The sequence below is a fragment of the Hippoglossus hippoglossus genome, chromosome 5 (assembly GCF_009819705.1).
Source record: "Hippoglossus hippoglossus isolate fHipHip1 chromosome 5, fHipHip1.pri, whole genome shotgun sequence".
NCBI lineage: Eukaryota > Metazoa > Chordata > Actinopteri > Pleuronectiformes > Pleuronectidae > Hippoglossus > Hippoglossus hippoglossus.
The window spans coordinates 28,295,908-28,310,491 of record NC_047155.1 but is presented as its reverse complement, the minus strand read 5'-3'; the positions used below and the strand labels follow the sequence as shown (position 1 = coordinate 28,310,491).

General features: G+C 40.2%; 1 protein-coding gene across 1 annotated transcript; it reads left to right on the top strand.

Moving 5' to 3' along the window:
• Positions 1–6,005: 6,005 nt before the first annotated feature.
• LOC117761282 (high-affinity choline transporter 1-like) lies at positions 6,006–13,971 on the top strand. The gene is made up of 8 exons (XM_034585008.1): positions 6,006–6,189; positions 9,955–10,071; positions 10,228–10,383; positions 10,547–10,695; positions 11,738–11,881; positions 12,470–12,623; positions 13,117–13,334; positions 13,429–13,971. The coding sequence occupies exons 1-8, from the start codon at positions 6,006–6,008 to the stop codon at positions 13,969–13,971; spliced, it is 1,665 nt and encodes a 554-aa protein (XP_034440899.1).
• The last annotated feature ends 613 nt before the right edge of the window (positions 13,972–14,584 follow it).

Sequence of the window (14,584 nt, the reverse complement as noted above, 5' to 3'; positions counted from 1 at the left end):
AACTCAAATCTGACACCATGTCTGTGAGACACCACGACAGGCCACACTAACAAGACAAACATTAGAACATTGTTAAACACACAAAGAAAGCATACAGGCTAAAGCAGTAAATTATAGTCTATCGTCCATCAACACATTGACTCACATAGCTATCAGGAGGAGTTCGCTAAACACTTTTGGATCATCTGGAGTAATGCTCTGATTAGTGGTTAGAATTTGGAGCAGGTGACTGACAGAGAAATAACCAATCCCAGATGAGTTTGCCCTCCAGTCTGTCCAATCTAGCACCAACCTAGATATAAATTCAATTTAAATTTAGCTCACACGGTATGCTGGCCCCTATTGCCTGGGGCATGTGGGGGATTTGTGTTCTCTGTGGGTTCTCGAGCTCTGGAACACGCACGGAATCCTGGTGTATGGTCAAGAAAATGGTTCATGTTTTCTCTAACTGTTCTGTTTCTAATGTTGTAAAGAATTATACATAAAATACATTCACAGTCTGATACATGATCTTGAAGGCGATCTTGTACAATTCATTCTTCTTCTTTGTCTTTGGAGTCCTTTTCCAGTTCCAACATGTCTGAATTACTCCTACAGCCTATTACCACTTGCTATTGTGTTGTGTACAGTAGCTAGCAAATCAGAAAACAAGACGTTTGTGTGTTTGATGAGAAGAGTCGGAGCTGCAGGTGAGAGGCGGACGGGTGGGCTAATGGGGCTAATTCATAGAGCAGTGAATTTAAATGAAGGGCAGGTGTGGAGTTACATCCCAAATTTTATTTTTCATATATACACTACCGTTCAAAAGTTTGGGGTCACTTAGAAATTTCCTTATTTTTCAAAGAAAAGCACTGTTTTTTTCAACGAAGATAACATTAAATTAATCAGAAATACACTCTATACATTGTTAATGTGGTAAATGACTATTCTAGGTGGAAACGTCTGGTTTTTAATGAAATATCTACATAGGTGTATAGAGGCCCATTTCCAGCATCACTCCAGTGTTCTAATGGTACATTGTGTTTGCTAATCGCCTTAGAAGACTAATGGATGATTAGGAAACCCTTGAAAACCCTTGTGCAATTATGTTAGCACAGCTGAAAACTGTTTTGCTGGTGAGAGAAGCTATAAAACTGGCCTTCCTTTGAGCTAGTTGAGTATCTGGAGCATCACATTTGTGGGTTCGATTATATTCTCAAAATGGCCAGAAAAAGAGAACTTTCATGTGAAACTCGCCTGTCTATTCTTGTTCTTAGAAATGAAGGCTATTCAATGCGAGAAATTGTGAAGAAACTGAAAATTTCCTACAACGGTGTGTACTACTACTTCAGAGAACAGCACAAACGGGCTCTAACCAGAGTAGAAAGAGAAGTGGGAGGCCCCGGTGCACAACTCAGCAAGAAGACAAGTATATTAGAGTCTCTAGTTTGAGAAATAGACGCCTCACAGGTCCTCAACTGGCAGCTTCTTTAAATGGTACCCACAAAACGCCAGTGTCAACGTCTACAGTGAAGAGGCGACTCCGGGATGCTGGCCTCCGAGGCAGAGTGGCAAAGAAAAAGCCATATCTGAGACTGGCCAATAAAAAGAAAAGATTGTTATGGGCAAAAGAACACAGACATTGGACAGAGGAAGATTGGAACAACGTGTTATGGACAGACGAATCAAAGTTTGAGGTGTTTGGATCACACAGAAGAACATTTGTGAGACGCAGAACAGGTGAAAAGATGCTGGAAGAGTGCCTGACGCCATCTGTCAAGCATGGTGGAGGTAATGTGATGGTCTGGGGCTGCTTTGGTGCTGGTAAAGTGGGAGATTTGTACAAGGTAAAAGGGATTTTAAATAAGGAAGGCTATCACTCCATTTTGCAACGCCATGCCATACCCTGTGGACAGCGCTTGATTGGAGCCAATTTCCTCCTACAACAGGACAATGACCCAAAGCACACCTCCAAATTATGCAAGAACTATTTAGGGAAGAAGCAGGCAGCTGGTATGCTGTCTGTAATGGAGTGGCCAGCGCAGTCACCAGATCTCAACCCCATTGAGCTGTTGTGGGAGCAGCTTGACCGTATGGTACGCAAGAAGTGCCCATCAAGCCAATCCAACTTGTGGGAGGGGCTTCAGGAAGCGTGGGGTGACATTTCTACAGATTACCTCAACAAATTAACAGCTAGAATGCCAAAGGTCTGCAATGCTGTAATTGCTGCAAATGGAGCATTCTTTGACGAAAGCAAAGTTTGAAGAACAAAATTAATATTTCAAATAAAAATCATTATTTCTAACCTTGTCAATGTCTTGACTATATTTTCCATTCATTTTGCAACTCATTTGATAAATAAAAGTGTGAGTTTTCATGGAAAACACGAAATTGTCTGGGTGACCCCAAACCTTTGAACGGTAGTGTATGTCATATTCAGGCGCAGAGATTCATTTTTCATTTAGATTTCCTTTAAACTCTCAACAATCAAAAACATTACATTCCATTGAAACCAATTGCCTCACTGCCAAATCTTCGCCAAAAATGTTTATATAAATTAATGTGTTTTTTCGTCTGAATTTAAAATGACTCGATCAATGTTTCCGTTTACAGTTGTTTGAAGTCATCATCATGTGTGAGATTCAATTTCAAAACTTTAGCCAAGCAGCTGTCAAACCTTCAAGAAACGGCCCTAACTCACAAAGTCATAGACTGTGCAACAACTTGCAAGAGAAATGTGCAGCTCCACTGCAATCTATGGTCAAAAGTATGTCACTGTACATTTTTTAAATTTGCATTATCAATTAATGAAAAACTATTAGATAGTTTAGAGTTGGTATCAAACAATACATTGAGGGTTTCAGGGATGAAAGAGATCTACCCAAGAAGAATCAAAGTTGTAACAAGAAGCTTTGGCAGAACTGATTTAAAGGTCAGAGTAGGTTTGTAAATTAGGTATTTCAGCTTACCCCCCCAAAAAAAGTCTAAAAACATGTTTTAATTTTATCATTTTGTGAAAATTGAAAGGTAATATCACTTTAAAATTAAGTCACAAAAAGCCTCTCTGAAGCTACTATTTATCCATCTGTGGTAAAAGTTTTCATATGATGGTATAATTGTTGGGCAGCTCTATGGTGCAGTGGTTAGTACTGTTGCTGTACTGGTGACTCTATTTAACATAGATTTGAATGTGGGCATGAATGGTTGTTTTTCTATCTGCCCTGGGATAGACTGGCCAATGACCCCCCATGACCCCCCATGACCCTCAAACGATAATTATTATATAATGGATGGATAGACATATAATTCTATAATAATATAATATTATTAATACTTTTTAATTTAGATATCATTATCTTTCTCATGTAGTTGAGTCTCACACTGTAGTTATACATGACTGGACAAGGTGTGGAAGCAGCATGAAGAGGTCATATCGGCCATCGTAACTGCACATTAAATATTCATTAGCTGTGGGGCTGAAGACCAAAAACAAACTACTGACTTCTGGCTTGTTTTTTCACTATCTCATCTATAAATTAATGTCACGACAAGATTATTTCCCCCTAACTAGAATAAAAGCAATCCCCTGAGTATGATGAGAGATTAGATAATTCCAACATAACTGTCAAGTGACTTCATACATAATCTAAACTAAACAGGTTATGTCAGTTGCACTGAGGGTGGGCTGCTGCAAACGTTATCGCCCTTTAAATGTGTTATATAATTTCTAGAACTTTAATGTTCACGTAACGCTGACAGTCTTCATGCTATGACACAACACATCTCGGCTCCAGGCTATAGGGCTTCAGGCCCATATCAGTCAGCGGATGTATTGTGGACAATGTTGGCAACAGGTTTTGACAACGAAGAAGAATAAATGGAATAAATGTAAGAAAAGAAAGTCATGTCTCTGGTTCTCTTGCAGATGCATTTTGATCTGCGAGTCCAACAACTTCAATGTTAAACCTGTGGAGTTAATTTTTTTTATGGGTAATTTGCTCACAACATAATGTTTCATATTGAGTTATTAGCAACATTAACAATATAATAATAGCCAAAGTTTAAGTGATGATAGTCATGCAAAATAAAGCATAGTGTATGCAGTCAGTTCAAATTTCAAGATGAGCTTCTCCAGACTTATTTTGAGATATATAAATACTCTACTAATTTGTATCTAACATGTTTACTTCCACATAAAAGTCTGATTACCTTGGTAAACTTTCTTAAAAGAACATATTATCCCTCTCTCACATTGGAAAATCTAGAATTGATAAAGGTGCAAATGAGTTTAAAAAGTTGACTTGCTGGATGCAAGATGTCTCCAAGAGATAGTCCTGTCTCATTGTTTGATCTCTGGAGGATTCTCTCCACAGACATCACTCTGAACAATGAAGCACAAACATCCAAGTTATCAATAAACACATTTTTGAGTTCAGGTAAGGTCATCTGCACAATAGCACCCCCAAATGACAGTGAGAAGTAAATGTTTGCAACTGTCACAGTTCATGTAACAAGGCGTCAGTAACATGCACACAGAGCAATGATTTGTACACATTTAGATGATGTAAACCACTGTAGCTTATATTTATGGGGAAAGCAGAGTTTGTGTGAGTTTTGGGTTGGCTAAATTGTAAATGTTCTGTATTCATATAGAGCTTTTCTAGTCTTGATGACCACTGAAAGCACTTTATAGTACAGTTTATTGCCATTCAGCATTGGTTTTGTAATCAGTTTGAGACGCCCAGTGACAGGTGAGCTAATCAGAAAATCATGTCTGAGAACCTCCATTTGTGGCTTTGAGAGCAGTTTAAGCACAGAAAAAATGGCTGAAAGTCAGTCATTTTCCCACTCGTTCCTTTGATGAAGGCTCCCATTGACTCCCATATGGCGATAGTCTTAGAAATGTCATAGCACACCATTCCCGACCGAGCCGCACATTCTGATGTATTTTTTGTGCATGTGCAACAAAATCTGCGGGAGGAGCAGCAGGACGAAATTGATGTCAGAAGAACTAAGAGTAATAATATTCTTATTATTATCCTCTGGTCTGGTCGACTCTGATCGACTTTGCGCAGAGGATACAAACCGGTACGTAGCCGGTTAACAAAGACATATTAATCAGATTTAATATGGAACTGTCAATTAGGGGGAGAACTTCCTTAAAAAGAGTCTAATAGACAAGTTGTTGGTTAAGATGATGAAACCAGTGACGTCAGTTCAGAAGATCAATTGAATAAAAGTGGTCCAAATATAAATCTGGTGCTACAGGAGGTTTCTATGGTTTCTGTACTAGACCATATATCTGTTCTGTTCATGGAGAGGAGGTGTTGGATTGTTTCCCTGATGGTCATAATTTAGTTTGTGAAGAAGTTCATGAAATCATTGCTCCTCGGAGGAATAGATGGATCAGCAAAGCTGTTACTCCCTGTCAGTTGCAGAGCTCAAGAGGAACCTGGAGTTGTTCTTATTTTCTTATATTGATAATGATGACCTTATTACATAAACCAGTGAGGCAGGTCGGACACATGTGACTCTGTGCAGCACCACCTGATTCGTCTGCAGGGCAAAGCCAGGGAGACGTCAGCCAAAACAAACACCTGCACCTTAAAACCCAACCTCCCCAAACCACAAACCCATTGGAAACACAGCGGCACCCGTGGAACAGTTCCTTTCAGGGATGCTGGGTGAGCAAAAAAAAAAAGTTGTATGCAGAGAAAGTGGGTGAGTATCATTTGGAAATATTTTGACGTTTTTGAAAAACTTAAAATGTTGCACAGTGCATGGTTTTGGTTCCTCCTGACAGGACGAGATTTAAATCAGGTGTGGATTAGGTACTCACAGGTTTTACTAAGGGATTTACTTTACTTTGGTGTTTTAAGTGCCCAAGGTCGGTGGGAATGCATACACCTGTCTAACTTGTCAACTTTCCTCTAAACCCAGATAATTTTGTAAGGTCTGCCATTTTTTTAAGGTTTCTCTACTCAACTGAAAACACGCTGGTGTGAAAGACAGTCAACCACTTCATCATGGCAGTGAACATCCCAGGAGTGATATTGATGGTGCTTTTCTACCTGCTGGTCCTTGGGACCGGCATCTGGGCTTCTTTCAAGTCCAAGAGGGAACAGAAGAAAAGTGGAGCCAATGAGATGGAGATGACGTTACTGGGAAACCGGAGCATCAACTGGGTGGTGGGGATCTTTACCATGACAGGTGAGGACAGCTCAGCTCAATACAACAGGTTGGAACTGAGTAAAATCATGAATATTAGGTAAATGCAGGTAAAGGGGCAGGTTGCACAGATCACTGGCTGGAACAAACTAGAGGGGTTGCAGTAAAGTGGCAAAACATTTAGGGTAGCAGTGCAAATGTTAAAGCATATAAGTAAAACTTTAAAGGGGACATAGCATGCAAATTCCACTTTGTTAGTGCTTCTACAGGTTAATGTGGGTATCTGGCATGTCTACCAACCCAAAAACTCTGGGAAAAAAACACTCGCGCGTTTTGTTATGGTTCCTCTAAGTCAGAAACGTCATGCTTGAACCCAGCTTCCTGGGTTTTGTGTCGTAACAAGGCACTGGAAGTCTCCCTACATGGTCTTGGCCCACCCCCCACCTCACCAAAATCATGGGGGGAGAGGGGGAGGGGGGAGCTGGCTCATTAGCATTTAAAGGAACAGGCACTCAAAACAGGTCACTCTGTGGAGGGCTGTTTTATACAGGGTAAAAAGGGTGCTGTTTTAAATGATCCTTGTGGTATTTTGACCAAAGTATGTTACAGACATTTCATTAACCATATCAACTTGTGGTAAAATGGGCATGCTATGTCCCCTTTAAATGCCATTGGGCCCGGATCTAGAAGTGTGTCTCCACAGTTTGTCCATTTACTCAAGCAAACCAGGCTGTCGAACTTGTTTTTTAACATATTTTAAACTAATGACACCTGTATAATGTATCATTATTTTTTAATGTATAATTAAAAAATAATCTTCAGTGTTGTGTTGCAGCATTGTGCGTTCACAGCTTCCTCACTGGAACTCATCGCCTGCATGTGTCCTTCCGCGCAGGCAGACAAAAATGTTGGTGTCCCTAGTCTGTGTGTGGCACGTGTAAAACATTTTTTTTTAAATAATAATAATAATTATTATTATTGTTGTTATTATTATTATTATACCACAGCTTGGTTGGACTTCCTATTGTAACACGTTCTTTAAAACAACTCTCAACTCTAAGTCTAATGTGTGAAAAGGTGCCCACCCCAAATTTCTAATTGCCGCCCCAATCTGAGGAGTCTAGATCCGGACCTGAATGCCATTGGTCTCTTTTCACTTAACACAATTGTAAAGTTTAACCCTTTTTAACATGTCTTCGTAAGACAAAGCCGAAGATTATCCTCACCACGGCAGCACCTTGAAATCCTGTTCATGAAAATCGCAAACAGCATTGGTGACAAGCCCTGGCAGAGTCCCAGACCCACTGGGAACATGGTCGACTTTGCGCAGAGGATGCAAGGTTATACAAGGACTAGATGACCCTTACCAAAGGCCCCTGCACCTCATATATAAGCAGCACCATAGCGTCCCCCAGGGGACACATCATACATTCCAAATCCACAAAACACATGCAGACTGGATGGTCATACTTTCTAAGGTAAAAAGCTGGTCCACAGTTCCACAGCTAAGACATTGATCCTCCTGTATCCAAGGTTTGAGAATCGGCCGGAGTCTCCGTTCAAGGACCCTGGAGTAAACTTTCCGAGACAGAATTTATTTTCAGGACAATCTAAAGTACTTCTCCATGGCCTTCCTGAACTCCTTCCACAACCAAATTCTTACTTCTGAGACCGCAGGACCTGCTCTTGGCCACTAAATACCTTCTAGCCAGAAACTTTCAAGCCAAACAAGGTTTGAAAGCCTCCTTCTTCAGCCTGATGGCTTCGGGCTCTTAGGTTGCCACTTTGACAGGCCACAGCTCCCACCTGCCACTACTGAAATGTGCCCTGAACACGGTCCACTCAGATTCCATGTCCGTGGCATCCACAAAAATGCAAATCAATGTTCAATAAATTCTTCTGGAGTTAGGAGTTGAAGAACCCACTGACAGGGGCTTCAGCCCGATGTTCCCAGTTCATTTTTACAACTCGCTCTGGTTTTCCAGGTCTGCTGGTAGCCTTCCCAGCCATCTGATCTGACTCACCACCAGGTGGTCATCAATTGACAGCTCTGCTCCTCTATTTCCCCAAGTGTTCAAACTAGGGCTGCCACAACTAATCGATTTAATTGATGATAAATGTAGTTGGCAACTAATTTAGTAATATATTAGTCGGGTCTGTTATATACATGACCCAGCCAATCTTGTGCCTTGTGTAGCTCACATGACCACATAAATCTCCTCTCTGAAGTAAACATTTAGAAAATTGCGGAGACAAACACTGGTAATGATACAGTGGAGGCAAGTCGTCTGCCAACACACTCTGGCTACATGAGGCATGTCCTGCAACAGGAGGAACCCAGGGGCCACTGTACCGGGAGGAACCCAGGGTCCACTGCACCGGGAGGAACCCAGGATCCACTGCACCAGGAGGAACCCAGGGCCAACTGCACTGCGAGGAACCTAGGGTCCACTGCATCGGGAGGAACCCAGGGTCCACTGCATCGGGAGGAACCCAGGGCCAACTGCACTGCGAGGAACCTAGGGTCCACTGCACTAACAGTAACACAATTACACAATGAATTTGGAAACATCCCGCATTAGTTAAACTTAAAAATAAATCATTTCGGAGCCCATGTTAACAGATTAGAATCTGAGAAAATAACTTCTCTGTTGTCTATAGGAGTGTGTGTGTATGTGTGTGTGTGTGTGTGTGTGTGTGTGTGTGTGTGTGTGTGTGTGTGTGTGTGTGTGTGTGTGTGTGTGTGTGTGTGTGTGTGTGTTTGCTTGTTTCTGTTGATCTTCACACAAACTGATGATCACATTTATTTTGTTATTTATCGATATTGTCGGATCTATAAATGCGTGTCTGCCCTGATGCTGAAGCAGTGGTGGGCTGCTGTTGTGTCCTGGCATTTAGCTGAGTACATAAAACAAGACTTTATGTGGTGGAATAATGTAATAACCTACAGATACCCATATGTTTATAGGAATATGTATAGATATGTATGTGTAGAACTTGATGATTGCATTACAGGTCTTCATTCCATATACAGGATGTGTTTATTCCAGAAACAGTTAGGAAGGTGCAAATGAGAAGGTCCATTGACCGGATGAGATAAGGAAACTCATAATCAGTATTATGAAACTTTTAGTTGCATAAGGATAGGACGAGACTATGAAATAGGATCAGTAATATTTACACTACATTTGGTGAAACTTCAGCAGTTAAGAATCAACAAAGACAAACATGTGACATTTAGATTATTTGGCCTCTTGTTTAAAATTAGTTTTCATTATGTTTCATTTGTTTGATTTCTGGTTTCCTTGTTTTATTTTATTTTGTTCTTGGTTAAATGGGCAACGTGCAATATTGTTGAAGGGTACTGTGCAATCCTAGTGTAATGGCCTAAATATTTGTGAGTTATTGGCTCCGTAAATGAGAGACCCTCCTCTATTACTTTATGGTATAATATCGCTTGCAGTGATAATCCACTGGTGCAATTACACCTGTTAGGATTCTTAAAGTGTGCAGTGATTGTTTTACGCATGAGATTTTAACTTTAATTGGGTCCTGAGCCTTTAACTTCTTCCCCCTTTTTATATCTTCCAGCAATGTCAAGTGAGTGCCAGTACTCCACACATTGCACATGTCCAACCTTGCTACTGTGTTGCTCCCATCCAAACTATTTACTGTTTAATCAGTATTTATAAATCATGTGCCAGAATTGAATAAATTGTCTATTTTTGGAATTCTCAGCCTCCCATCCCGTTTATTCTGGATATATGTGGTATAACTATATCTGCTGTGTGTTGATCCATCCTGCAGCTACATGGGTTGGAGGAGGTTTCGTTGTTGGCATAGCTGAGATGGTGTACACTCCGTCAATTGGACTAACCTCGGTAGCCACGACGATAACTGCATACAGCTTATCTTTTATTCTATGTAAGTTTAACTTTATCATTGGAATTCATACAGCAAATATTAAAAATGTCAAATGAATGTAATACTTTGTATCATTTCTTTTTTTATTGGTTTTGTTTCCCCCCCCTGAATTGATTCCTTGTCTCTCTGACTGTGATGTGTTCTTTTTAAATCAAGGTGGCCTGGTGTTTGCTAAACCACTAAGAGAAATGAAGTGTGTCACAATGATGGACCCTTTCCACATCAAGTATGGACAAGTTCTGACAGCTGGACTGAGCCTGGCTTCAATTTCTATTGATGTGATGTTTGTGACTGTAACGATGATTTGTTTAGGTAAAGTATACAAAGAAACATGTTTTTCACTTTGACTTTTTAGCTGCACAAACATTTTTTGGCGTTTGCAATTCCTCTATTTTGTGAGGAATTATGAACATTAAATATTCACACAAAGTCTGGATATATATTAAATTACATTAATGCAATATTTGTTTAACAGGAGGCACCATGAGTGTGGTCCTGGATTTGTCCTACACTGTGTGTATCTGGATCTCTGCTGCAGTTGTCATCATCTACACTCTGCTGGGAGGTCTCTACTCTGTGGCCTACACTGATATTATTCAGCTTGTTCTTATATTCATTAGCTTGGTGAGTCAACACATTCAATTTAGGAATGAATTTTAAGACCTATGTCAAGTCCAACAGACATGAATGAATATCAGTGTAGCCGAGTAGAGAATAACCCTTGGAATGCAAATTCATCTCGAAAACTAAAGGCAGAGACAGTAGGTGTCCATAGTCTTTCCCACAGTTAAGCCAAGTGTACTGAGATCAAGACTGCCGAAACGTACCCAATGGTCTCTCCTCTCTCCACATATACAGATCTCAGTGTCGTGAGATTTTATGTTTCACTACAGTTTCTGTTTCTCAGAGGCGAGTTTCCTGACACCAAGTTGCCTGCCTGTTCCTGAACTGTACTATATTTGCAGAACATGGCATTATTTGGCAATGATGTAGATTAAGTTATAGAAACGTTTTTGAATACAACTCTTACTGTTACCTAAGTGACTGGCTTGCCGAATGTCACCTCTTCCTGTGTCTCTCATTTCAAAAGCTGTCCAACATGTCCTACAGTGTTATAGTTTTAATGTTTACTCGCACACTGTGCTCCTAAATACAGATTAGTTTCATCTGGCTTCAGAGATACTGTAAATACAGCTGGGTGTTGTTTGTGTAACTATAGAAATTAATATGGTGTTTTCTGATTACAATGCCCAAAGTAAGCAGTGAAAATTATTGGTTCGAAAACAGAACTTTGTGGAACTCCATGACTAACTTTAGTGTACATGGAAGAGTCAATGTTCATTAACAAATTGAAATCTATCTGATAAGTTCAACCTGGTGCTGTTCCTTTACTCCTGCTGTTTCCAGTCTCTGTAACAAAATCTTGTGTTCACTGGTGTCAAAAGCTGCACTAAGATCCAGGAGGACAAGTGTGGAGACAAATTTATTGTCTAAAGCCACGAAAAAGGCCATTGGTAACTTGCATTGTGTTTCTGCGTGTGATGGATTCTAAATTCTGCCAAAAAGCCTTCAAACAAACTATTCCTGTCCAAATAATTACATAACAGGTTAGCAACAGTTTTTCGAGTTGTGTGTTCATTACTTACATTTGTATTTGTCTCTGCAGTGGCTGTGTGTTCCCTTTGTCTTGATGAACCCTAACTGCTTGGACATCAGCAAGACACTGATGAACAACACCTTACACGCTCCCTGGATTGGTGCACCAGGACTGGAAAAGACCTGGATCATGATTGATGATTTCTTATTGTTTGTAAGATGGAGCAAAACAGGAAACAATGTCAAATGCAACTCACTCGAGTCTTCAGTGTGTAGAATTTAGTGACATCTAGTGGTGAAGTGTCATGTTGCAGCTGAACACCCCTCACCTCACCCTCCTCTTCCAAACATGAAAGAGAATCTGTGGCAGCTTCACTTGTCATAAAAACTCAAAAGGTTTAGTTTGTCCAGTCTGGGCTACAGTTAAAAGACATGGCTGCCTCCATAGAGAGGACCTGCTCCCGATGTAAATATAAAGTATGTAAATATAAAGAATATAATTTCTGCCAATAGATCCGTTCACCTAAATCTGACACACTTGACCTTTAATATCCCGACATATGATGACACTTAAGATATTTAAAGGTTGCACCTTTTTTAAGAAAAATATAAATAGCAGATGCTTTGATTTCAAACAGTAAGTGTTAATACCAGGATGAAATTAAATAACCTCTGTCTGTATTTATAACATTAAATGTTACTTTCTTCCATTTTCCTTCTTATTTAACTCACAGCTAATAACAATAAGCCATTCTGCTGTGTTTACCCAATGTGCTAACTAATATTTTTTCATTATGTTAAGTCACTGGGGAGTCAGGGATTTCAGTGTTTACACCAGAGGACGTTGGCAGCTTCTTCATTAGCCACAGCTAAGCTCTCATGCTTTGCTGCTGCTTTCCTCTTACTTGTGTTTGGAACACCTCCAATACTGCTTGGGGCAGCCGCTGCATCTACAGGTACTGACAACTTCCACATACTAATGTAAACTGGGAAATCTTACATCAACATTCTGACTATACAAACACAAACAGTCAAAGAGGACTCTCCATCTGGAACATCTGTGTTCAATCTTAGTGATCAACCTTTGATAATGGATGAACACGAACATTCATAGCAATATCAAACTAAAGCTCATTATAGAAGCTCATGTGATTCAGTTGTTTCATCTCTCCTGCAGCCAAACTGGCAAATAAAAGCTGTGAACCTCAACAAGTGGAGGAAGCTTCACAATCAGTCAATTCTTTCTAAAGACGGACTAAACTCAAACACTTACTTATTTCATCAGTACAATTTAGGACCTGCATTAATCAATATGGCACTTCAAATTATTGTTAACATTTGACCCATGTGCACCAAACTAGTTTATTTCAGTCCTTTGTGCAGAAGGCTCCTCTTAGAATCCTTGAATAATGTGACCACCTTTAAGCCTTTCTTCCATCTTGTTCTCAGATTGGAACCTGACGTCTTATGGTTCTCCATTTCCATATGAACGTGGGGAAGCAGCTCAAGTCCTGCCCATCATATTACAGCACCTCACCCCGTTCTTCATCTCCATAATCGGAACTGGATGTGTTGCTGCTGCTGCGATGTCATCTGCGGACTCTGTTTTAATTTCTGCTGCTTCTGTCTTCACGTCCAACATATACAAGAACATCCTGAGGCCACAGGTGAGAAATACTAAACTTCCTGAGAAAATTGTATTATAAGATAATAGTTAGTATCTCAATCATTTTCACCTCCTCCTCTTTACTTTTTCTCCAGGCATCAGACAGAGAGATTCAGTGGGTGATCCGTGTTGTTGTGATGGTCGTGGGTGTGGTTGGTACATCACTAACCAAAGAGAAAAGCAGCATCATGCTGGTCTGGTTTCTTGGTTCTGAAGTGGCCTACGTCATAATATTCCCTCAACTGGTCTGCGTCCTCTTCATCAATATCTCCAATGGTTACGGAGCTGTTATGGGCTTTGTGGTGGGATTGGTGCTCAGAGTTCTCAGTGGACTCCCATCACTCAGGCTGCCAGTTGTCCTCCACTTCCCAGGTTGTGTTCTTGAGGATGGAGTTTATGTCCAGTACGCTCCAGTTAAGACCATCTCCATGCTGTCTGCCATTGCTGCCATAGTGTTGTTCTCCTATCTGACGTCTGTGCTCTTCAACAAAGGCCTGTTTCCTGAGAAGTGTGATGTGTTCAAGGTGAAAGTCCAGCAATCAGCACAAGAGCTGACACTGGTACAAGGGGCCAAAGAAGACAATGAGAATGAGACACTGGATAAAAAATGTCCTCAGACTGAGGCCTCAGAGTGTTAGAGCCCCTGAATATCTGTTGTTTGAATTCTAACACATCACATTCTACATCACCATGGAGACTTCTGCATCCAAAACACAAGGGTATTAGGAAAAGTGGACATAGATGGCACTTAAAATCTTTTGTATTTACTGCCATTTTTATTTTAACCACTTCACCATAATCTTTTAATAAAGTTGATTAATTGATCACTGAATCATTGCAGCTGGTTTATTTCGAAAAAGACAGGACACATAATCTTGTCTATACTGGCTTCAAATTCTGAAACAAGCTCTTCCATTTAATTACAGCTACATTATGTGTTGTCCTCTCTGACCCTGAATACGATTAATATCAACATGTAGCATACACAAGGGAGGGAAAAGCAAGAAGTCAGAAGCTCATTAACTGACAACCTGTTTCTAGTTGTACTTAGAAATTTGCTGAGCTGGATCCAAATACAGACAAACAAGATATATAGTGTTGTGCATATGATACCTTAAGTGTGACACCATTAAATGGTGTGCCATTGGGCATTCAATAAATTTGGTTATCAGAAAAAATATTGAATATTAATATAAAAAATATTAATATTAAATAATAACTTTAATTAATTAAAGTCATCTCGGGGCACCA

What these genes read in the sequence shown, in the direction of transcription:
- LOC117761282 (XM_034585008.1), top strand. Translation starts at nt 6,006, where the DNA reads ATGGCAGTGAACATCCCAGGAGTGATATTGATGGTGCTTTTCTACCTG. An exon ending in GGGGATCTTTACCATGACAG is followed by an intron (nt 6,190 to 9,954) that starts GTGAGGACAGCT and finishes TCCATCCTGCAG; the next exon opens with CTACATGGGTTGGAGGAGGT. An exon ending in CAGCTTATCTTTTATTCTAT is followed by an intron (nt 10,072 to 10,227) that starts GTAAGTTTAACT and finishes TTTTAAATCAAG; the next exon opens with GTGGCCTGGTGTTTGCTAAA.